Raw genomic sequence first — 22,895 nt, forward strand, 5'->3', positions numbered from 1 at the left:
CAGATTAAATTGACCGTAAATATCACGGTGGCCACTAACTAGCTAGTAAGCCCCAAGCTATTTAACAGTCCAAGCAACTTTTCGTCTAAAACATATTACACACTTGAATAATGCAACAATTGACAAGCACGTGCTGAAAAAAGGTTTATTTTCTCATATGTACGCATTCAATTAGCTGAAAATACACAGCTAACTCGTTAGCTAGCTATCTAGCAAACAACATTCTTCATGATCAAGTAACGTTAGCATAGCAATAATGAACGTTTACCCCTCCCATATGAATAAAAGTACAGTAACTTTATCATACAGTATCATTCATATTATAATATAGGCTTCACAGCTAGGTAACATTAGCTAGTTAGCTAGCTAAACCAAAGTATTTCTGTATCCTCCTCGCATCAACGTGCTCTTAGGCTTACGCTAGCGTGTTAGACTTACGTTAGAACAAACCAGGCTTCATTTTATTCATATCATGGAAGTCATATGAGGTAAAAGCATATTGTGACTGAAAAAGTCGCTAATTCCTTGTGGGATTGCTTCTTCCCTGGATGTCCGTGGCTCAGTGCAGTCAAGCAGCAACAATTTCAGAATGTAACCGGTTGTTTCTACAATTTCAGGGAGAAAATGGAGGGTATTTTTGCGAGAAGTCCAGTTTTTTTTCTCTGATCTTGCCTCTGCCTCTTATGAAAGGGATCGACATTTATCCATATAGAATCGCTAGGGACCTCACGGTACGATATTATCACGATACTTAGCTGTCGATGCGATATGTATTGCGATTCTCACGACTCTATATGTATTGCAAATCAATACTGTGATTTTATTGCAATTTCATGTTCCAAACATATTGCTCACCATATGTCTGCTGCAGAGGGACACGAGAGAGCCATGAGAAAACGGGTGTTGATCAGTCATGGAAATAAAAGTGCTGAAAACAAATTGGCTCCCTATTTAAAACGAAGATGGAGAACAAGCTATGAAGGAAAAATGCTGGAGTTTTGGTACAGCCAACCAGCGCGATATTAATATATTGTAAAAAATAATATCATGATATGTAACTATCGATTTCCCCCCTCCACTAACGATCAATGTTCCTAATGCGGTCTGAATCAAAGTCCAGTACTGTGTCTGAATCCACTGTAGTCCTACTAGGCTACATCACAGACTTTTCGAGGTAGTAATGCAGTTGACTGCTATTAGCGTTCCCCCTGTTCTCTAAAGTGGCTGCCTACCCCAGGGGAAAGGCCCAGCGCCAGATTGCACCACAGCAGTAGATTCAAGTTGTAGTAAATTGAAGTCGCTGCAAAGGTCTTAGTGAAGTTATGATGAATACTTTATTTGCATAGCTGATTCTGATTGGGGTTGAAAGTACCGCTGCTCAGCATGACGACCTCTGGTCACGCTTTAGAAATGAGCTGTAACAGTAAGCCTCATGAAAGCTGAATCAATGGTGTGTAGGTGAGGGTTCATCTCATCCACTCAGAGAGGGGAGAAGTTCAGATGTCGCATTGCCGTGTGCGGATGTGTAAACCTTACTACCTTCTAATGTTATAAATGTAAGGACTTCTGTAAGTCTATGTCATGGTTAGAGACCTTCACCGTATCTCCGCCTCGCGTCGCAACAGCTCCCCAAACTTCCACTGCCCTTCACCCTACTTCAGATCCCAGGCAACCAAGTGGAGAAGGAGAAATAATCTAGTTTGCCCCTCATTCCCCACCCATGCACCCTTCTCATATGCATGTGCGCGCAATGCAAATGCGTTTTCGCAGTGCACGTGTCTGTCGGCACGCATGCGTGGCTGTATGTGTATCGCTCGCTGCCCATGCTTCTCCTCCAGGCTAGCGTTCTGTCTGAATGACAGAGTAGACCACAGCAGTGACAGTAGAGGTTATCGGGGATAGAGTGCAAAACAATGTCACAGGAAATCAATGGAGACCGTCACAGCAGGGCCAGGAGAGGCAGCACAGAGACCCTGATCCCGACAAGACCTGTCACTGCCAGGTTCAGTAGGGAAGCACAGCAGACCTGCAGGACACGCCAAGACACGGGGGATAAACAAGGGCTGCAGTGTGTGCGCAAGGTTTTCCAAGCCTCCACTTCAGCTCGAACGTTGCAGCCCTCCAGTCAGAGCTGTGGTCAGGTTGCAGGGAAAGCCAGTGGAGTGAGATCGGAGAGACGGGTCATCCTGGAATAGCTTGAGACAGACTCACCACAGGAACCCTTCAACAACCAGAGGATAATCGAGCTGAACTTTCTGCATCGATACCCAATCACACTGAAGCGACAGTAAGGTCCTAGTCATCTCCACCACTCACTAATCATCTATTCATTATCAGGTCACAGTTTTCACTCGTTACAACAATTCTGTCTCCTAATAAGGATAAAGGACGCTAACATTTTGGCAAACTGTTTGGCTACATTTATTTCAGCACTTAATTCTCGTCTCCATGTATGTTCTACCCCGGCCCTGGGGGTTGTATATGAAGACCACCAAGCCCTGTCTCTTTTGTAGTTTATAAATACCAGGGCTGGTAATCATAAAGCGTCTCAGAGTAGGAATGCTGATCTAGGATCAGGTCCCCCTTGTCGACATCATTTATTAAATAAAACCTAAAACTGTTCATAGGTCAGCACTCCTACTCAGACGTTTTATGAATACGGACCCAAGCCCTGTATGTCTGAGCTGTGGTCCCAGGGAGCAGGGTTGTCGTCCTGTCAGGGTGTGTTGTCCCACAGTGCTGTGATGTGACGCCTCGTCGCTGCCGGCTGTCTGCCAGTCATACAGTATGTATCACCATCTGCTCCCGACACAACCGACTACGCCATCTTACCGTCACCACAGCTAATATTAGACTATTCATGTTATATTACTGTAGGATCCTTCCTCGGGTCACTCACCACTGCCTGCCACCCTCTCAAGTTGTCACTCTCGTCTTTTGTACAGCTTAGCCTACATTTGAGTAGACCTAAGAGTAGTAAGGTCATGGATTTTGTGTGTGGGCCTTTGTGTCTTTGATCAAAGTGTCTAAAAACACCTGCTGTTGTGTATGGGTTTCTCACATCTGTCCAAATGTGTATTCCACGTGTTATATAATTAAGCAATAAGGCCTGGGTGGGTGTGTTATATGGCCAATATACCACGGCTAAGGACTGCTCATACGCACGACGCAACGCAGAGTGCCTGGATACAGCCCTTAGCCGTGGTATATTGGTCATATATCACAAACCCCAGAGGTGCCTTATTGCCATTATAAACTGGTTACCGATGTAATGCCACTCCCCCCTCGGGCCTTATTGCTTAATTATATCACAATTCTATGCGTAGGCTACCTCTTTATCTCAAATGCATTATTGTCCTGCGAGGCGGTCTGTTCCACAAGTGACTTTTTCTTGATCTTTGGTCACTTGGCATTGTCACGATACAGTAACAACAGCACTCTCCATCTGGAGCACGCGTCGTTGTGTACAGTCATGTCTCTGGTAGCTGTAGCTCTCTCGTTGCTCTCTCTGTGATTATGACGAGTGAGATGTGTAATTACCAGCTCCAGTTTGCGTTGTGTGGGCCAGGGCTGCGCGGTGCGCAGGCACGCCGAGAGGGAGGTGGCGGTGGAAGCATCTTCAGAGGCCTAACTAATTGCTCTGGGAGTAATTAAAAGGCATTCAATTCCTGCTTTACGTCTTCTGTAGTTGGGGCCAGCGCTGTGTCTGCCTGGGGGCCTCAAAGCCCTTCATGTTCCTGTGGCTCCTATGTTTCCTATGGCACTTGCCATTTTCTGCCTCCCCTACTTATCTCTATTTAGCTCTTCCCATTTGTTTGGGGATTAAACTCATCCCTTTCACCCATGTGTGCCATCCTCTGTGCCTTGGGTTGCAATGTGTCTGTCTGGAGGACCTTTCTTGCACCTCATATTTTGGGCTGTGGCGACTCATCTCTTTCAGTTTTGGAACTGTGAAGGCTAGCAAAGACATCAAATAGCATTGCACCTTTAGTTCGAATTGGAGATGTATCGGTGCACGGCATAACAAGATGTGTTTGCCAAACACGTCTCGTATAGTTGTGTGGCTGTGGTAGTCTGTCTGTCCTCCCTCCAGCTTTTGCGTAGTAGTTTTGGCCCAGTTCTACTGTGTCTGTCGGCCTTGGCTCGGTGTTGTGGACACCCAGAGACATGACAGAACTCCCACTCTCTCCTGACGGCCGTTCAGCTGAATAAAGGGCACTTTCTCAGGGTGCTGCAGCTGGAGCCTATCTGGGATTGGGACTGATAGCGTATCGCGGCCGCCACGCCGAATAAGGAAAGACTTTGTGTCGTAGCAACAGGACCCTTGGAATCGCCTCTATTTCCCCCAAAACATAAGACATGATACATTTGTGAGGTCATCCTTATTCTCAGCTGACATTTATTTCCCCTTTTTTTTCCGCTGTGAATGAGTTTTGTACATGGTGTGTGTATGTGTGTGTACTACTGTTTTATGCCAAACGTGAATCACAGAGGATTGTGCTGAGCGTACACAAGTGTCATTCACTCTCTGCCTTGTGAGATGTAACGCTCAATGTTATGATAGAATGATGAATAGAAACTCTGTGGCAAGGATTACGATCCTCACGAAACATCCTTTCCCTCGTACCAGCAGCTAACATCATTAAACAGTGTCAGACTGAGAAATGGCCTGGATCATACGTTTACTGGAGACGGATGTCGGGATGGAATGAGAACGGGGATTGACGGATCATAAGCCTGAGTGGAGAGAGACCGAAACCGATAGGGACGAGGCGATGGAAGAGAGGAGAGAGCGTTTGAGCGGGCGAAGAGACTGAATAAAATGGAGATGGATTAGCCGAGGTAGAGGGACACATAAAAAGAGAGCGAGTTAAACATTAGAGCGAGAGTTTGAACGGTGAAGAGAAGACCCTGAATAAAGTAGTGGTAGATTAGGAGTCTAGGGAGGCTTTTTATAGCGACAGGGCGGTGGTGAAGCCTGATTCTTTGTGACTGTCATATTAAGGCGAGTCCTCGTGGTTCAGCGAACACGTTCCTGCTCTCTTCCTCCTCCCCGTCTCTCAGCTCGTCGCTCTCTCTCACTTTACGTCCTCTCCCCCTCTCTCCTCAATTTTCTATTCACCCTTCCCTTCCTTAGCTGAGTATGAAGTAGCCTAGTTGTGTGCATCCTCGTTTCTCTCTGAAGACGACATAGCGAGGGAGGGTGAGAATGGACAGAAGGAGGGGGTAGAGTAGGGTTGGGCGATATTACGATAGTATCTGATATCGAAGATGATTGACAGCCATCGTCGATGGTGACGACATCATGATGTGACAGACTACGTATAGGCTATTTCAACTTGACTGTTACCGGGTAACCCGCAGCAGGGCCATGCCAAGTGGCCTATTCCTTTGGTATAGCCTGCATAACATATTATCAATAAATGTGTTGTAAACAAATTTACATAATGCAGGAGAACAATGCAGAGAGAGTTGAGATTTTCACCAAAGCAGCGCAAAAATGTCGTCAGAAAAATATATATTTTTTTTCTCTCAATTTAGGATGATCTATTCTAAGTCATTTAGCCCAAACCTATTTTATTTTTTTATAGCAGACACTCCGGGGACTTAATTATTTTAAGACACCTTTTTTTCTCTCTCTCCATTTTACATAAATATGACATTTAGTTTTTACGCATTTTCTCCTGCCAACCAAACCTAACCACTGCTTGGTATGGCAACTGCACCGCCCTCGATCGCATGGCGCTGCAATGGCCCTTCTATTTTATTGTTGTGCTGTCAATTCACACTCTCTATGTACACTCTACACACTCACTCACTCACTCACTCACTCACACTGACACGCCAACACACATGCACACTTAATTTGCTCACACACTCAACGCACACACATTCATACTGAGTCTCCCGCACACACACATACAATTATTATATACGCTGCTGCTACTCTGTTTATCATATATCCTGATGCATAGTCACTTTACCCCTATACATATCTAACCCTACCACTCCAGTATCCCTGCACTTTGTAAATATGCTATTGGCACTGACCCTGGAACTGAAAGTTCAACATTTTGTTACGGCTTGGATTACATATTTGTTTCTCACCAATCTACACATTATACCCCATAATGACAAAGTGAAAACCTGTTTTTTGAAATGTTTGCACATTTATTGACAAAGAAATACAGACATCTAATTTACGTAAGTATTCACACCACTGAGTCAATACTTTTGTAGAAGCTCCTTTGGCAGCGATTACAGCTGTGAGTCTTTCTGGGTAAGTATCTAAGAGCTTTCCACATCTGGATTGTGCAACATTTGCCCATTATTCTCCTCAAAATTCTTCAAGCTCTGTCAAGTTTGTTTTTGATCATTGCTAGACAACAATTTTCAGGTCTTGCCATAGATTGTCAAGTAAATTTAACTTGACAGTAACTCGGCCACTCAGGAACATTCACCGTCTTCTTGGTAAGCAACTCCAGTGTAGATTTGGATTGTGTTTTAGGTTATTGTCCTGCTGAAAGGTGAATTCATCTCTGTGTCTGATGGAAAGCAGAATGAACAAGGTTTTCCTCTGTTATTATGCCTGTGCTTAGCACCATTCCATTTATTTTTTATCCTGAAATATTTAACGATTACAAGCATACCCATAACATGATGCAGCCACCACTATGCTTGAAAATGTTGAGTGCGTGTTCTATTGGATTTGCCCCAAACATAACACTTTGTGTTCAGGACAAAAAGTTAATTGTTTGCCACATTTTTTTGCAGTATTACTTTAGTGCCTTGTTGCAAACAGGATGCATGTTTTGGAATATTTGTATTCTGTACAGGCTTCCTTATTTTCACTCTGTCAGTTAGATTATTATTGTGGTGTAACTGCAATGTTGTTGATCCATCCTCAGTTTTCTGATGGCCTCATGATGAAATCCCTGAGCAGTTTTCTTCCTCTCCGGGAACTGAGTTAGAAAGGACTAGGGCTGTTATTGTGACCGTATTACTGCCACACCGGCAGTCAAATTCCAGGTGGCCGTTTAGTCACGGTAATTAGGCTCCTCCAAGCTCTGATGCAGCTGATGGTCATTAGTAGCCTACCAAACTTGCTAATTGCCTGGTACTCAGCACTCTATTGTCCCTCTCATCAATGCAAATGCTTTCGGAAATCAAACACTTAGAGCCCATGAACTCATGTTGCTCAACATTTCTATAGGCTATACTATGCAATTGAGTGAGAACAGAGTTTTGATGGCCTCTATTAAAAAGAGGAGGATACCATCAGTGTTCTATAGGCTAGGCCTACTATATTTAACCTCTAGGGTCGGCGGGACGAAATCGTCCCACCTACTCAACAGCCAGTTGAATCCCGTGGCGCGTTATTCAAATACCTTAGAAATGCTATTACTTCAATTTCTCAAACATATGACTATTTTACACCATTTTAAAGACAAGACTCTCGTTAATCTAACCACACTGTCCGATTTCAAAAAGGCTTTACAACGAAAGCAAAACATTACATTATTTCAGCAGAGTACCCAGCCAGAAATAATCAGACACCCATTTTTCAAGCTAGCATATAATGTCACATAAACCCAAACCACAGCTAAATGCAGCACTAACCTTTGATGATCTTCATCAGATGACAACCCTAGGACATTGTTATACAATACATGCATGTTTTGTTCAATCAAGTTCATATTTATATCAAAAAACAGCTTTTTACATTAGCATGTGACTAGCATGTGACTTCCATTCCCACCGAACACTGCCAGTGAATTTACTAAATTACTCACGATAAACGTTCACAAAAAGCATAACAATTATTTTAAGAATTATAGATACAGAACTCCTCTATGCACTCGCTATGTCCGATTTTAAAATAGCTTTTCGGTGAAAGCACATTTTGCAATATTCTCAGTAGATAGCCCGGCATCACAGGGCTAGCTATTTAGACACCCACCAAGTTTAGCACTCACCAAAATCAGCTTTACTATAAGAAAAATGTTATTACCTTTGCTGTCTTCGTCAGAATGCACTCCCAGGACTTCTACTTTAATAACAAATGTTGGTTTGGTTCAAAATAATCCATAGTTATGTTCAAATATCCTCTGTTTTGTTCGTGCGTTCAAGACACTATCCGAATGGTAAAGAAGGGTGACGCGCCCGACGCATTTCGTGACAAAAAAATTCTAAATATTCCATTACCGTACTTCGAAGCATGTCAACCGCTGTTTAAAATCAATTTTTATGCAATTTTTCTCGTAAAAAAGCGATAATATTCCGACCGGGAATCTGTGTTTAGGTTCAAAGACGAAAGAAAATAAAAACATGGGGTCGACTCGTGCACGCGCCTCAGCCCATTGTCCTCTGATAGAGCACTTGCCAAAAGCGCTAATATTTTTCAGCCAGTGGCTGGAATTACATCATTCAGCTTTTTCCCGCCTTCTGAGAGCCTATGGGAGCCGTAGGAAGTGTCACGTTACAGCAAAGATCCTCAGTCTTAAATAAACAGAGTCAAGAAGCTCAAGGAATGGTCAGAGAGGGCACTTCCTGTACAGAATCTTCTCAGGTTTTTGCCTGCCATATGAGTTCTGTTATACTCACAGACACCATTCAAACAGTTTTAGAAACTTTAGGGTGTTTTCTATCCAAAGCCAATAATTATATGCATATTCTAGTTTCTGGGCAGTAGTAATAACCAGATTAAATCGGGTACGTTTTTTTATCCGGTCGTGTAACAGGTTAACAACTTTCCTAATATTAAGCACATTGCTTCAGTTTACAACAGGCGTATAGCCTACTTGGCTGGCATGAAAATGGACCACGGGAAAAGCGTCCTCCATTCGCTATTTAACTGTATAGATGACATGTATTTTTTTTCCCTATGCCCCTGTTTCGATACAGGTGCATGATAATGGTCCATTCAGCAACCATCACTCATGTGTTCCAGGTGCATGTTGTGTTAGCTAATCCAAGTTTATCATTTTAAAAGGCTAATTGATCATTAGAAAACCCTTTTGCAATTATGTTAGCACAGCTGAAAACTGTTGTTCTGATTTAAGAAGCAATAAAACTGGCCTTCTTTAGACTAGTTGAGTATCTGGAGGATCAGCATTTGTGGGTTCGATTGCAGACTCAAAATAGTCAGAAACAAAGTACTTCTGAAACTTGTCTGTCTATTCTTGTTCTGAGAAATTAAGGCCATTCCATGCGAGAAATTGCCAAGAAACTGAAGATCTCGCACAACGCTGTGCACTACTCCCTTCACAGAACAGTGCAAACGGGCTCTAACCAGAATAGAAAGCGAAGTGAGAGGCCCCAGTGCACAACTGACCGTGTTTGCGGTCACTTGAAGCCTACTTAGCTGAGATGCCTGTGACGGGCATTGGCTAATAATAATTATCTGAGAGAGCCATGTGAGTGAGAGGTGCTTCCGAGCACGGCAGCTGGGAGAAGGGAATTATAATTATTATATTCAGCCCAAGGGCACAACGGCCACTTTGGCTGCAAACGGCATGGATTTTTTTAGGGGGCATTACGGCCACACAAGGGGGATGCTGTTGGGAAATTCGAGGCCTGGTGAGAATATTATCAAGTGCTTGTCAAATTGTGAATGAGAGACTGATGAAGTGTGTGCAGCCTGCACAAGAGAAAACAAAGCAACTTTTTTTCAAATCATCATTAGTCGCATAATGCAGCCTTAGAATGTATTAATAATCAAAAGATATAGCCCAATGTTTGTATCACAACTAAAGTTGCATAAATAACTCAAAATTAACCTGTTAGGGCTAGGGGGCAGTATTGACACGGCCGGATAAAAAACGTACCCGATTTAATCTGGTTACTACTCCTGCCCAGTAACTAGAATATGCATATAATTATTGGCTTTGGATAGAAAACACCCTAAAGTTTCTAAAACCGTTTGAATGGTGTCTGTGAGTATAACAGAACTCATATGGCAGGCCAAAACCTGAGAAGATTCCATGCAGGAAGTGGCCTGTCTGACAAGTTGTTGTTCATCTTGGCTCTTTTTATTGAAGACTGAGGATCTTTGCTATAACGTGACACTTCCTACGGCTCTCAGAGCCAGGGAAAAAGCTGAATGATATCGAGGCAGGCTCTGGCTGAAACACATTATCGCGTTTGGCAAGTGGCCGACCAGAGTACTATGGGCTTAGGCGCGTGCCCGAGTCGACCCCATGCTTTATTTTCTTTTGTCTGTTTACCTAAACGCAGATTCCCGGTCGGAATATTATCGCTTTTTTATGAGAAAAATGGCATAAAAATTGATTTTAAACAGCGGTTGACATGCTTCGAAGTACGGTAATGGAATATTTAGAATTTTTTTGTCACGAATTGCGCCATGCTCGTCACCCTTATTTACCCTTTCGGATAGTGTCTTGAAAGCACGAACAAAACGCCGCTATTTGGATATAACAATGGATTATTTGGGACCAAACCAACATTTGTTATAAGTAGAAGTCCTGGGAGTGCATTCTGACGAAGAACAGCAAAGGTAATAACATTTTTCTTATAGTAAATCTGACTTTGGTGAGTGCTAAACTTGCTGGGTGTCTAAATAGCCCGGCATCACAGGGCTAGCTATCTACTGAGAATATTGCAAAATGTGCTTTCACCGAAAAGCTATTTTAAAATCGGACATAGCGAGTGCATAGAGGAGTTCTCTATCTATAATTCTTAAAATAATTGTTATGCTTTTTGTGAACGTTTATCGTGAGTAATTTAGTAAATTCACTGGATGTGTTCGGTGGGAATGCTAGTCACATGCTAGTCACATGCTAATGTAAAAAGCTGTTTTTTGATATAAATATGAACTTGATTGAACAAAACATGCATGTATTGTATAACATAATGTCCTAGGTGTGTCATCTGATGAAGATCATCAAAGGTTAGTGCTGCATTTAGCTGTGGTTTGGGTTTATGTGACATTATATGCTAGCTTGAAAAATGGGTGTCTGATTATTTCTGGCTGGGTACTCTGCTGACATAATCTAATGTTTTTCTTTCGTTGTAAAGCCTTTTTGAAATTGGACAGTGTGGTTAGATAGACGAGAGTCTTGTCTTTAAAATGGTGTAAAATAGTCATATGTTTGAAAAATTGAAGTTTTTGCATTTTTGAGGTATTTGAATAACGCGCCACGGGATTACACTGGCTGTTGAGTAGGTGGGACGCAAGCGTCCCACCTAGCCCATAGAGGTTAAGCATATAGGTGGACCTGTTTCTTGTTAACTGCTCAACACAGAATAGCTGCATGTGTGCACTTCCTTGGAAATTGTTTGGAGAAAATATCCTTTCTATTTTATTCAGCTATGTTCAATTGTATTCTTCAAACTATAAAATTATTTTGCTACGGAATTCTAAGCAAATCTTGTCTGCTAAATTAACTAGTGTAGCCCACAGCCATATGGCATAGCCATATCAGGGCCTAACATAAAGACAACTCGGACTATGATATTCTGTTCTTCAGAAATAGACTACTTTATCTTCACATCATGCTTCTTTAGACCTGTCTAAAATAGATAATGGAATTATTGTCCTGGTGTAATCTATATTATTAACATTTTAATATGTATATTTACCAAAGGTCTGCATCAGTGGCTTGTAGGCTCTGCGTGGAAGCATAGAGAACGTGTTTATGTTAATTAACGGTCAATTACCGTGAGACCGGCAGTTACTCGCTGGACAATCACCGGCCGACCAAAATGTCATGGCCGCCACAGCCCTAGGAAGGACCCCTAGTGACTGGGTGTATCGATACCCCATCCAAAGTGTAATGAATCATTTAGCTATGCTCAAAGGGATATTCAATGTCTGCCCTTGTTTGCGAGGCATTGGAAAACCTCCCTGGTCTTTGTGGTGGAATCTGTGTTTGATATTCACTGCTCGACTGAGGGACCTTACGTTTATCTGTATGTGTGGAGTACATGTTACGCATTAGTCCATGCAACTTATTATGTGACTTGTTAATTACATCTTAATTATTATCTTTATTTCAGCTTTTCATTTTTATTAATTTGTAAAAACATAATTCCACTTTGACATTATGGGTTATTGTGTGTGTGTGTGTAGGTCAGTGACAACAAAATTGAATTTTAATCCATTTTAAATTCAGGCTGTAACACAACAAAATGTGGAGAAAGTCGAGGGGTGTGAATACTTTCTGTAAAGGCACTGTATGTTTATCACCCCCCCCCCGGGCTAAGTGCCAGCTGATAGAAGGAGCAAAATGAGGAAACATACAGCTGTCAGTTAAATTAGCTGAACGATTATACTGCAGCAGCAACCTGTGTGTGTGTGTGTGAATATCCAGTCAGATTATATATTTTCTTTATGATCAACAAGTGCTGTTCAGCTAGGATTTTAAATGGCCTAGTGCTTTCAGCATGGCTTTATGATGCAGGAGTTTGATTTGGTGTTATGAAAATTGATAGTGCGTGTGTATTGCTGCTGAATATGACACTATGATAATAACCCAGGCATTCTGAAGATTAGTTTCAACAGGAGAAATCCTCTGTCAAATCCCCTCGCCTCTCTCTTTCTTAATCATTCTCTCTCTCTCTCTCTCTCTCTCTCTCTCATTCTCTCTCTCTCTCTCTCTCTCTCTCTCATATTCTCTCTCTCTCTCTCATTCTCTCTCTCTCTCTCTCTCTCATTCTCTCTCTCATTCTCTCTCTCTCTCTCTCTCTCTAGTACAGATGAGTTGCTGTAGTCATGGTTTTCGTGGTGTCATTGAGTAGGAGGGGTGAATCTTGGTCAGTGTATGTTTAGTGTTTGGGTGTGCATGTTCAATAACAGTGTATTACTGTATGCCATGTGTGCATGTTGTTTTATTGTGGTCGTCAGCATATCAATGTGTGTTTTGTGTCCTCCCCAGATCTGCCCAGAGCCTGAGAGAAGAGAGACAGCCTACTGTGTAACTGGGCCTATGACCAGCAGTGTCCCACCCTCCCATTGAAAGCGATGTGTGTGGGAGGTGGAGGCCACAGCATCAGCAGTGTGTGTGTGGGGCTCCTCTCCCTCTCCCCTACTCCCCACTCTGGCCTGGGATGCCAGCTCCCTGCCCCCCTGCCTGCTGTCCTGCCCTGAGCTCTCCTGGGGCGCCATGAACACCTACAGAGATCGAGGGGTCACCTGCACCACCTCAGACCTGCTGGAGAGAGGCGGAGGGGGAGGGCCTGGGTCCCTCCTCACACAACATGCCGCCTTCCACCTCACCCACAACGGCCACACTGGCCCCTCCTCTGATCCAGCCACCCAATCCCGTGTCTCCGTTCCCAAGATGGGCGTCCGCGCCCGTATTGCTGAGTGGCCGCCGCGCCATGCGCAATCAAGGGAGTCGCTCCTGGAGAACGGGCAAGGTGGTAATCACCATGGAGACGACCCCTCCACGACGACCGCATCTTTCCCCATCTCTGAGGTCGGGCTGGTGAGGGGTGGAGTGGCTCGTTTACCAAGGCGACGCACGAAGGATGTGGAGTTCCGTGGTGGGTACGGAGGTGAAAGAGGGTCTCCCGCAGGCCTGCGTGCCTTCCCCCCGTTACGGCAGCGCTCCAACAGCGAGGTGACTCTGAGCGAGCAGGATGAGAACGAGGTGGAAGGTCGTGGAGGTGCTAATCTGTTCCGGGAGTACGGCAGCACCTCCTCCATCGACGTGCAGGGCATCCCCGAGCAGAGCTTCTTTGACATGCTCAGCCAGTTCCACCAGGAGAGGCCCGACCAGCGCAGCACTGCCCCTGGACGCCTGGGGGAGCTACTGTACACCCCCAACTCCCCTCCCTCGGCACCCCTCCCCACGGGCCACTCCCCCACGCCCACATCCCGGGGGGAGGATGGAGGGATGGGGCGGTCAGAGAACAGGGTGAGGAAGAAGAGCGGCGGGACAGAGTCGTCTCTGGGGACGTTCTCTCTGTTCCGGAAGCTCCGCAGCTCCAGCAGAGGGGAGCTGGACAGAGGGGATGCGTGGGAGGATGGGGGAGGCCTTAACTCTACAGATACCCCGTACAAACCCTGGGTGTGCCCCAAGAGCTTTGTCCACTACGACGCCCAGAGCATCCTGTTTGACCTCAATGAGGCGGCTGCTCAGCGCGCCTACGTAGCCAAGCGGAGGAACACTGCCACCGGCGCCTCGGCGGCCTCCGTCTCCCTGGCTGTGTCACGGTCCTCAACTCTGAGTGGGTTGGACGCTACCTACCTCAGCGTTGAGGACCTGACGCTAGGTCTCGACCCCAGCGTGCCCACACCCTCCCTGGGCATGGACCCTCTGGACGCCCCCCCCGGAGGCCCCACCTCCAGTCCGCTCCTCCTCAGTTGCCCCCACTTCCGCAACGAGACGGGGGGCCACGGGGAGCGCAACGTCAGCTTCCTGAGCTCCTCGGCCGAGCGGGGAGGGGAGGGGGGTGCGGGTGACATGGCGAGAGGCAGCCTTCGGCGTAGCAACGCCAGTGTGTCGGTGGTGGAGGTGCCCATAGAGCAGCAAGTCACCAGGATGGACAGGCTGAAACTCTATAGCATCGAGCACGTGGACCTGGGGGCGCGCTACTACCGAGACTACTTCCACGGGAAAGGTAACAACTGATCAATCCAGCCTAACTACTTTTACTATAACTACTCACAAAAGTCTAGCATATCACTAGTGTTTCCACTGGCGGTACTCTCTCCTCCTCCAACCAGCTGTCCCTGTACGGGCAGCCAACCTGGCAGCGGTCCCAGAGGATAACATGTACCTGCCTCTTGTCTATTGGCAAACTGAGTTTGTAGCTCAGAGAAGAATTAGCTTAATCCCTCACACACACGTTTTCCTTTCTGCCCCTGCACATTAATCCTGACACTGGTTGTCTTTCCCCCCCCCCCCATCCTACAGAACAGCTGTGTGTGTGTGTGCGTGCGCCCTGGAAAAATAGTTAGCTGCCCCAAAGACTAAATCATCTGGTAAGAGCCTACTTGGAGACAGATGTTGTCAGGGTTTGTGACGCCTGCAACCACAGAGATGAAGGTTACCGCTCCAAAAATACTACTGCCTGTCCCTCTGAACGCTGCGTGGAACGTGAGACTGCTCCAGAGCACTAACTGTGATGCCCTGCTTGCATGTCAAAAAGCCTCACCCAGAAAGCTGACATTTTATACTGCAAGACAAAGCTGGAATGCTAAACAGGGCTGAGCCTCTTCAATTATGCAGGGACGAAACGAGTTTGAAAACGTAAAGTTCTTTCAGGAGTTTCTTCCTCCGCTCACAAATAGGAGAAGTCGCTCACAGTTTGAGGAGTAAGCTGTTAACTGTATCATGTGGAAATCTTTACAGCCTTTTCCTTCAGGAATGTGTCTTATCAGAGATTTCCACTTATTCATCAAATTTTAGATAGGCTACTCAGTCTACAGTCTGTCACACGCTTATAATAAAATGTAATAAAATGTCCTGTGGAATGTTCTGTTTATGAAACCAACCTTTCTGGCCACGATAGGCCTATATCACGCAGAGCAATAAGGCTAGTACGTCAAAGCAAGCGATAGTATCGTCGTGGATGAAATAACAAATATAATTGAGCTTAGTCATTTGTAGATTCTTATTGTGTTCTCTACTCTACCTCTCTGAAGGTTACTCAAGCACGTGACTTCACCTGAAAGAGTAGAATCTGTACCGAGCAAGCCGTGCCGCCGCACCACAGGCTCAGCTGTACAATCTTTGTCTGTCATTTGTAGCTCTAATCGATGTCCTCGGGTTCCTTGATGAGCTGATTTTTAATTCAAAGTGTAATTGAAGATGTATTGAATCCACATGCATTCAAGCACTGCAAGCGCTGTTGTTATCGCACTCTTCATCGTAGCATATCTCTTCTCTTTCCCTCCTCCGCTCTGAGCCTCCTTTCACTCTCAACCCCCTACTTTCCCTCCTCCATTTCTCCATGTCCAAAAGCTGTTATTACAATGATCAATACACGTGTTCAACAGTACCAAAGGCATGTCCAGACATGTGAATACACTCTGTCCCTGTGTGTCACTGCAGAGCACTCTAACTACTTTGGGACGGACGAGAAGCTGGGTCCGGTGGCTGTGAGTATCCGCAGGGAGAAACTGGACGACACTAAAGACCTGAAGGACCAGTACCAGTACCGCATCATCGCCAGAACCAGTGAGGTACTAATACCCACCCCACCTCCCACTGCCTGCCTACGCACAGCTAGAGGGAACACTGAGAAGGCTGAATACTGATGATGCCATGATATGTGTGTTTGAATAGGCAGAGTGTGTGGGAGTTTTGCGTTTTTTTTTGGATGCTGTTATTTATGCCTGGACTGGACCTCAGTGAGTCCCCACGGCCCATGTTGGCTCCACATACACTACCTTCCCGTCGCTCCATTACCTTCCCTTCTCCCTCTAATCTCTCCATTCTCTACCAGTGGAAATTTCGACCTGACCAGGCCCTGCTCAGAACAGCCAAGCCAAACACTGCCCTGGTCCGCTGGTAGGCCTCCCTCCACTAATACCCCAGCTAGTGATATGTCAAACCTCCTCATTCAAGCAAAGATGTAGCCTGACGACTCAAACTAAATTCTTCCGTTGCTCTGTCGTTCGCTACATACTTTTAGTCTGAGACTGCCGTCGTTTCAAGTCGTTTGTGGTGAAGAGGGGCGTTGTACAAAACAAAGTCATCAGCGATTTGGATCGTCTCTAACCAATCAAGAGTATCAAAGCCAATGACACCTTTTCAAACCTCCGCTTTACCCATGGCTGTTCTGGCTCTGTCCCAACCCATCGGTTTCTGGACCAATCAGACAGCCCCGAATGTGTTCCCATTCGGCGAAGGGTCATGGACGTACTCGGATCCAGACTCATTGCGGAGAAGAAACGAACGTTCGTTGGCGTGTCGTAGCGTTTGGCCGGAGAAAGGAGTCTGGGTGGCCAGACAAGCAAAGATTTGCTCTGATTGGATCAGCACCCCTCCAGCCCTGGGACACGGCATTCTCTATGATTGGCCCAATCACCCGTCTAGCGGGTCCTCTTTAGTAGGTTATAAACAAGTGTGGGCACTTTCTCCTTGGGCAGGGTTTTTGCGCTTCCATTAACGTACTAGGGCACCATCGGAAGCACTGAAATATTCACGTGGAAAACCACATAAGCAATCCAGGCCACGGTTTTTTAGGGCACTCAAGTGTCCATATATACCTGGCACTACCTTTCCTGCACACACAGGTTCTCTCATACTCTGCGACTGATTTGAAAGATTGACTTCCACTGCACAAATAGCGAGCCTAATAGACTGAGTGTACATAGCGTTTCTGCTTGCACCCTGTCTAATACATGTGCTTCCCTATAGTGACCATTGAGTCCTGTGGCTGTGCCCCTCTGGTTGGCTGCTGCCCTCCCTCGTGTTGTTTCTAGCTGGATTACATGGCTGCCTGGCCTCATCACCTTAGCCCCTATGGAACAATGGGCCGCTCCGTCGCCTGTGTCTACAGAGCTCAGCTCACACAGACACTCCACTCCGGCCTGCCCTTGGTTCCCACACACACACACACACAGACAGACAGACGCTCCCTCCCTCCTCCCATACTCTCTAAGTCTTAACGATGCTGACACAGCATGCTGTAACTATACGACCCACACTCAGTCACACACACACACACACACACACACACACACACACACACACACACACACACACACACACATTCTTACACATAACCCACAAATGCCCCAGATTGGTGCAGTCAGTCACTGCTAGATGCCAACATGGAGTTTCCCACCCTGCCTCTCAGGGGGAGAGATGGATTGGAGGCACTTGTCAGAGGTTAGAGGTCACCGGGGGAAACACGGTATGAATAGTTAGACGGCAAGTTATTGGCAACTATTGGCTCTGCATCTAATAAAACAACTTATGGAGTCCATTGTCAAGAGTAGCTCTATATTGTGCCGGAAGGCAATCTGAATAGCTGGAATTTAACCTGCACTGTTTAGGGGTTCCTTTTCCTCCGCGCCAAACCCTTGATTTCGTTAAGGTGAAAGCACTCTCTTGCCCCGTCTAGCTCCTCAGCACTGTGTTGCAGTTTTAATGAAGCACGGTGCCGTGGTCTCTGAGTACATTGAATAACGTACAGCTCTCTCAGCGCCTGTGATTATTATAGCCCCGCTGTCTGGAGTCACTCAGAGTACAGATTGCAGATATGCACCGACTGAAGGCATCTGTCCTATTTCTCAATGTCTCCGTTTTCTTTCTTTTTTTACTCCCGGAGACAGAGATGTGAGAATGTTCTCTTCAAGTTATTGGACAGTAAAGTACATCTCATCTCCTTGGTGTGTGTTTTTTTTTTTTTTTTTTTACATCTCTAATGAGTCCAATGTCCTCTGTGTGTAGCTGGTGACGCTGCGGGGGTCCATCCTGGAGGATGCGGTGACCTCCACGCGGAGGCACGGCACGGTGCGGGGTCTCCCCCTGAAGGAGGTGCTGGAGCAGGTGGTCCCGGAGCTCAGTGTGTCCTGCCTGCGCCTGGCTCTCAGCACGCCCAAGGTCACCGAGCAGCTCCTCAAACTGGACGAACAGGGGGTGAGCCTAGCGGGGTCACGGTCTCGGGCGCGAGTTCAATGATATCTCCGTGCGTCTGTCTCTGTCTCTCTACAGCCATAAACACGAGACGGGCGTGTCTCTGTTTGAGCCAGGGGCTGGCATCCGCCTGTGAATGCTGTCTAATATTTGTTTCTTGTCCGGTTTAGCTGAGTCAGAAGCACAAGGTGGGAGTGCTGCTGTGTCGGGCAGGGCAGAGCACCGAAGAGGAGATGTATAACAACGAAGAGGCCACGCCCGCCTTCTCTGCCTTCATGGACCGGCTAGGGGAGCAGGTGTGCCTCCGAGGCTTCACCAACTACGCCGCCCAGCTGGACACTAAGAGTACGTGTCGGTGTGTGCGTCTGTGTGTGAGGGGGGGGGTGTAGTAGGGCGTTCGTTTGCAGGTGACTGCGCGTGCCTAATGTCAGAACAGAGTTTTCTGCATGCCTTCCTGACCTTGCAGTCATAGAATGATCGACTAAAGGGTGTGAACACTGAGTAAAATGAGTGATTCCTGTCAAACGGCGCATGAATATAAAAACAGTGTTGCTACATAACTGCCTAATGAAGTCAAAACGTTTAAGAAAACAGATTTGGAGTTATGTGATTTCCTAAAACAGTATTGTAATTCTCTACGGACTACAGCTTTTGATGTGGTACTCTTTTTCCATTGTGTTCCTTCATTTGTGGAGTTCATGCCCTGGTGCTGAACTGGGACTGAATAACGGAATATTTAACTGTGTGTTTGTTTCTCTCTCTCTCTCTCTCGGTTTCCCCCAGCTGACTCGACGGGCACCCACTCCCTGTACACCACCTACCAGGGCTATGAGGTCATGTTCCACGTGTCCACCATGCTGCCCTACATGCCCAACAACCCCCAGCAGGTGAGACCAACACACAGCACGGTCTACCACAGCCCAACCCAGACACCTTTATGCCTACAAGATAGGATTCAGCCTGCCTCTTCAACTACCCTTCTATCTATGTTGTCTGGTCAATCCCACAGGTGTAGTTAGAGGTTCAGGGACTCTTCCAGATTCCTAAAGGGTACTCTGTGTAGTGTGGCCATTGTCACGGTCTCCCTAATCCTTTGGACGTCCGTCCGGGTGTCACCATCGAGCGTCATATCTCAGATTCAGATGACACATGGCGGACAAAGGGTTAAATATTTAGCGTGTGTGTTTTAAAAAAAAATTTGTAGCGCTGTTCTATAGTTTATCTGGCTCGGGCATGGACAATTACAGCTGCCCATGAAATAGAACTTCTCTCTTGCCCCTCTCCCTTGCTTCTCTTTTAGAGTGTTGTTCCTCTTCCATTCTGTGTTGTCTGTAGTATTTTTATGGAGTCTTTGTTCTCTTTGAATGGGCTTTTCAGTCCTCTCGCTCATAACTGGTTCAAAGCTGGGTGGGGCACAGTCTCTAGGTTTTGAGAGTGTTTTTCCTTTTCTGCTTTAAATAACGCCGCCTTCCTACATATCCCTCAGGGCGTTGTGTTAACGGTGTGTCTGAGTGAACTGTGTCAGTTGTTAAGCTAGGCAATGTTTTTTGTGTGTATGTTTAAATCGTTGGCTCAAGTGTTTGCATGAGAACTTAATGTGGGTCATATAAACCCCACGAGTGTACTTATGTTTGTAATGTGCTTCTAAAAGTATTTATGTTCGTTGAATACATGCGAACTGTACAGTCACTGTTGCTAGCACATACTTTTGGTCATGTAGTGTATGTGGACACCTGCTCGTCGAACATCTCATTACAAAATCATGGGCATTAATATGGAGTTGGTCCCCCTTTTGCTGCTATAACAGCCTCCACTCTTCTGGGAAGGTTTTCCACTAGATGTTGGAACATTGCTGCAGGGACTTGCTTCCATTCAGCGAAGAGCATTAGTGAGGTCAGGCACTGATGTTGGGCGATTAGGCCTGACCAGTCTGTGTTCCAATTCATCCCAAAGGCGTTCAATGGGGTTGAGGTCAGGGCTCTGTGCAGGCCAGTTCTCCCACACTGATCTCCACAAACCAGTTCTGTATGGACCTCACTTTGTGCACGGGGGCATTGTCATGCTGAAACAGGAAAGGGCCTTCCCCAAACTGTTGCCACAAAGTCGGAAGCACAGAATTGTCTAGAATGTCATTGTATGCTGTAGCATTAAGATTTCCCTCCACTGGAACTAAGGGGCCTATACCGAATCATGAAAACAGCCCCACACCATTATTCCTCCTCCACCAAACTTTACAGTTGGCACTATGCATTGAGGCAGGTAGCGTTCTCCCGGCATCCGCCAAACCCAGATTTGTCCGTCGGACTGCCAGATGGTGAAGCGTGATTTGTCACTCCAGAGAATTGCGGCGAGCTTTACACCACTCCAGCTGACGCTTGGCATTGCACATGGTGTTGCTGCATAGGCTTGTGTGCGGCTGCTCAGCCATGGAAACCCATTTCATGAAGCTCCCGACGAACAGTTATTGTGCTGACGTTGCTTCCAGAGGCAGTTTGGAACTCGGTAGTGAGTGTTGCAACCGAGGACAGACAATTTTTTATGCGCTTCAGCACTCGGCGGTCCCGTTCTGTGAGCTTGTCTGGCCTACGGCTGAGCCGTTGTTGCTCCTTGACGTTTCCAACTTCCCAATAACAGCCCTTGACCGGGGCAGCTCTAGCAGGGCAGACATTGAACCAACTGACTTGTTGGAAAGTTAGCATCCTATGACGGTGCCACGTTGAAAGTCACTGAGCTCTTCAGTAAGGCCATTCTACTGCCAGTGTTTGTCTATGGAGATTGCATGGCTTAGTGCTCGGCTTTATACACCTGTCAGCAACGGGTGTGGCTGAAATAGCTGAATTCACTAATTTGAAGGGGTGTTCCACATACTTTTGTATATATAGTGTAAGCTTGCTAATAGTTGCTAATACGTACATCTGTTGCTAAAAGTATGCAAACAGTAGCCTATGTATGTGAATGGGTAGGTTATGAAACCTCTGTTTAAGCTATAGCAACAGAGATTCCAAGGCTATCACCGTTAATGTAAATTGGTTCTCAGTTGACCGACCTGGTTAATTAAATAACGAGTTCGATGAATAAAATATCAACAATGTATGAATGGGTTATGCCAAAGACGGTTTCAGTGTGAAGATGGCAGAAACTGCTTCTCCAATAGAAATCCCCGGTCACACTTGAAGGCGATGTCATGGCGACATTAGCTAGCGTAGCTCATGCGCAAAAACACGCCATTGGGGTCAACCAGTCATGTCGTGCCGAACTGCGCGTGTGCAGACCGTCAAATGAAAGGCACTTCTTAGATATAAAGTATTTTTTTGATGTACACGTCACTTTCACGAGGTTGTCGTAATGACAGGTTCAGCTACTTAAGACATTGGCTCCAATCTATGTTTCGCCTTAAGGACACATTTTTCACTTCTCTGCCTGCCAAACCCCCGGTCTGGTGTGTCAAGTCATTCCCAAAAGTATCGCGACGTTGCGCCTCTGGGTTTGAAAACTCTGTGGTTACGCTCTTATGTGTACGTGTCCCTGACTGTGGACTACTTTTATAGGAGTGTGAGTGTGTAAACGGCACAATGGGAGAGAGTAGATTAATATTCAGCACACTGACTCCATCCAGAGGCTCAAAGGCAACAGCAGCAACGTTTTTACTTCTGCCATGCAACCTCAGTGTTGATCGCCGACAAACCCTCACTCTGAGAGAGGGACGGAAAGGGGAGAGGGAGAGCTGCTAAGTCAGTCGGTATAGAGTAATGTTATGTGCCAGAGAGAGGAGAGTCAAAAAGAGAGAGGGAAGAGGTGACTGTGACTAAGAGGAGAGCAGGGGCCTCTGTCAGTTGTCCAGTCCCAGGCAGAACTGGTGTCTCAGGCATACAGAGCTCCAGCAGCACCCCCTAGGGAGTGTTTAAGCTTTATGCTGTCTTATGTAATTGACACTTTCACACTGCTGCAGAGAGAGAGGGTGGGCAAACACGGCAATGGACACGGTATGTATTCTGTTACTGTGTGACTGACATTCACACATACTCAATCAAATGTAACGTTACATAAAGATCTGCTTGTTAGCCTCAGCAGTTCTCTCACTGCTCACTGCCTATATCTGTATCCCAATCTCAGACCTACATCCGCGTAGACTGGGACCAATCTGTATCTCTCTCGCTCGGTCTCTCTCACAGACTTTTCCCGAACAATATACTGGCTCACTTGACGTAGTGAGTCAAGTGAGCCCGTGTGCCAATTCTGGCTCACTCATGTTAATTTGTGCTTGGTCTGTCTCCCCCGCTCACTCTCCTCCCCTCCCTCTGCTTCTGTTTGTCTCTCCCCCTGCCAACTCTGTGTCCT

At 46.2% G+C, this 22,895-nt stretch overlaps 1 protein-coding gene across 15 annotated transcripts in view; it reads left to right on the forward strand.

The window, feature by feature from the left end:
- LOC123729176 (signal-induced proliferation-associated 1-like protein 3) overlaps positions 1-22,895 on the forward strand; it is a 104,758-nt gene that overhangs the window by 42,268 nt on the left and 39,595 nt on the right. For 7 of the 15 annotated variants that reach the window (XM_082966480.1, XM_082966467.1, XM_082966481.1 and 4 more), the window contains 5 exons: positions 12,897-14,586; positions 16,023-16,153; positions 18,372-18,560; positions 18,728-18,902; positions 19,341-19,444. In XM_082966480.1, coding sequence (XP_082822606.1) covers positions 13,125-14,586; positions 16,023-16,153; positions 18,372-18,560; positions 18,728-18,902; positions 19,341-19,444 — 2,061 coding nt within the window. In that variant the 5' untranslated portion in view covers positions 12,897-13,124. Of the gene's footprint in view, positions 1-12,712; positions 12,775-12,896; positions 14,587-16,022; positions 16,154-18,371; positions 18,561-18,727; positions 18,903-19,340; positions 19,445-22,895 lie in introns of all 15 variants that reach the window. The other 8 variants (XM_082966469.1, XM_082966471.1, XM_082966474.1 and 5 more) reach the window with 2 other exon arrangements.

This window comes from Salmo salar, chromosome 20 (genome assembly GCF_965601325.2).
Source record: "Salmo salar chromosome 20, fSalSal1, whole genome shotgun sequence".
NCBI lineage: Eukaryota > Metazoa > Chordata > Actinopteri > Salmoniformes > Salmonidae > Salmo > Salmo salar.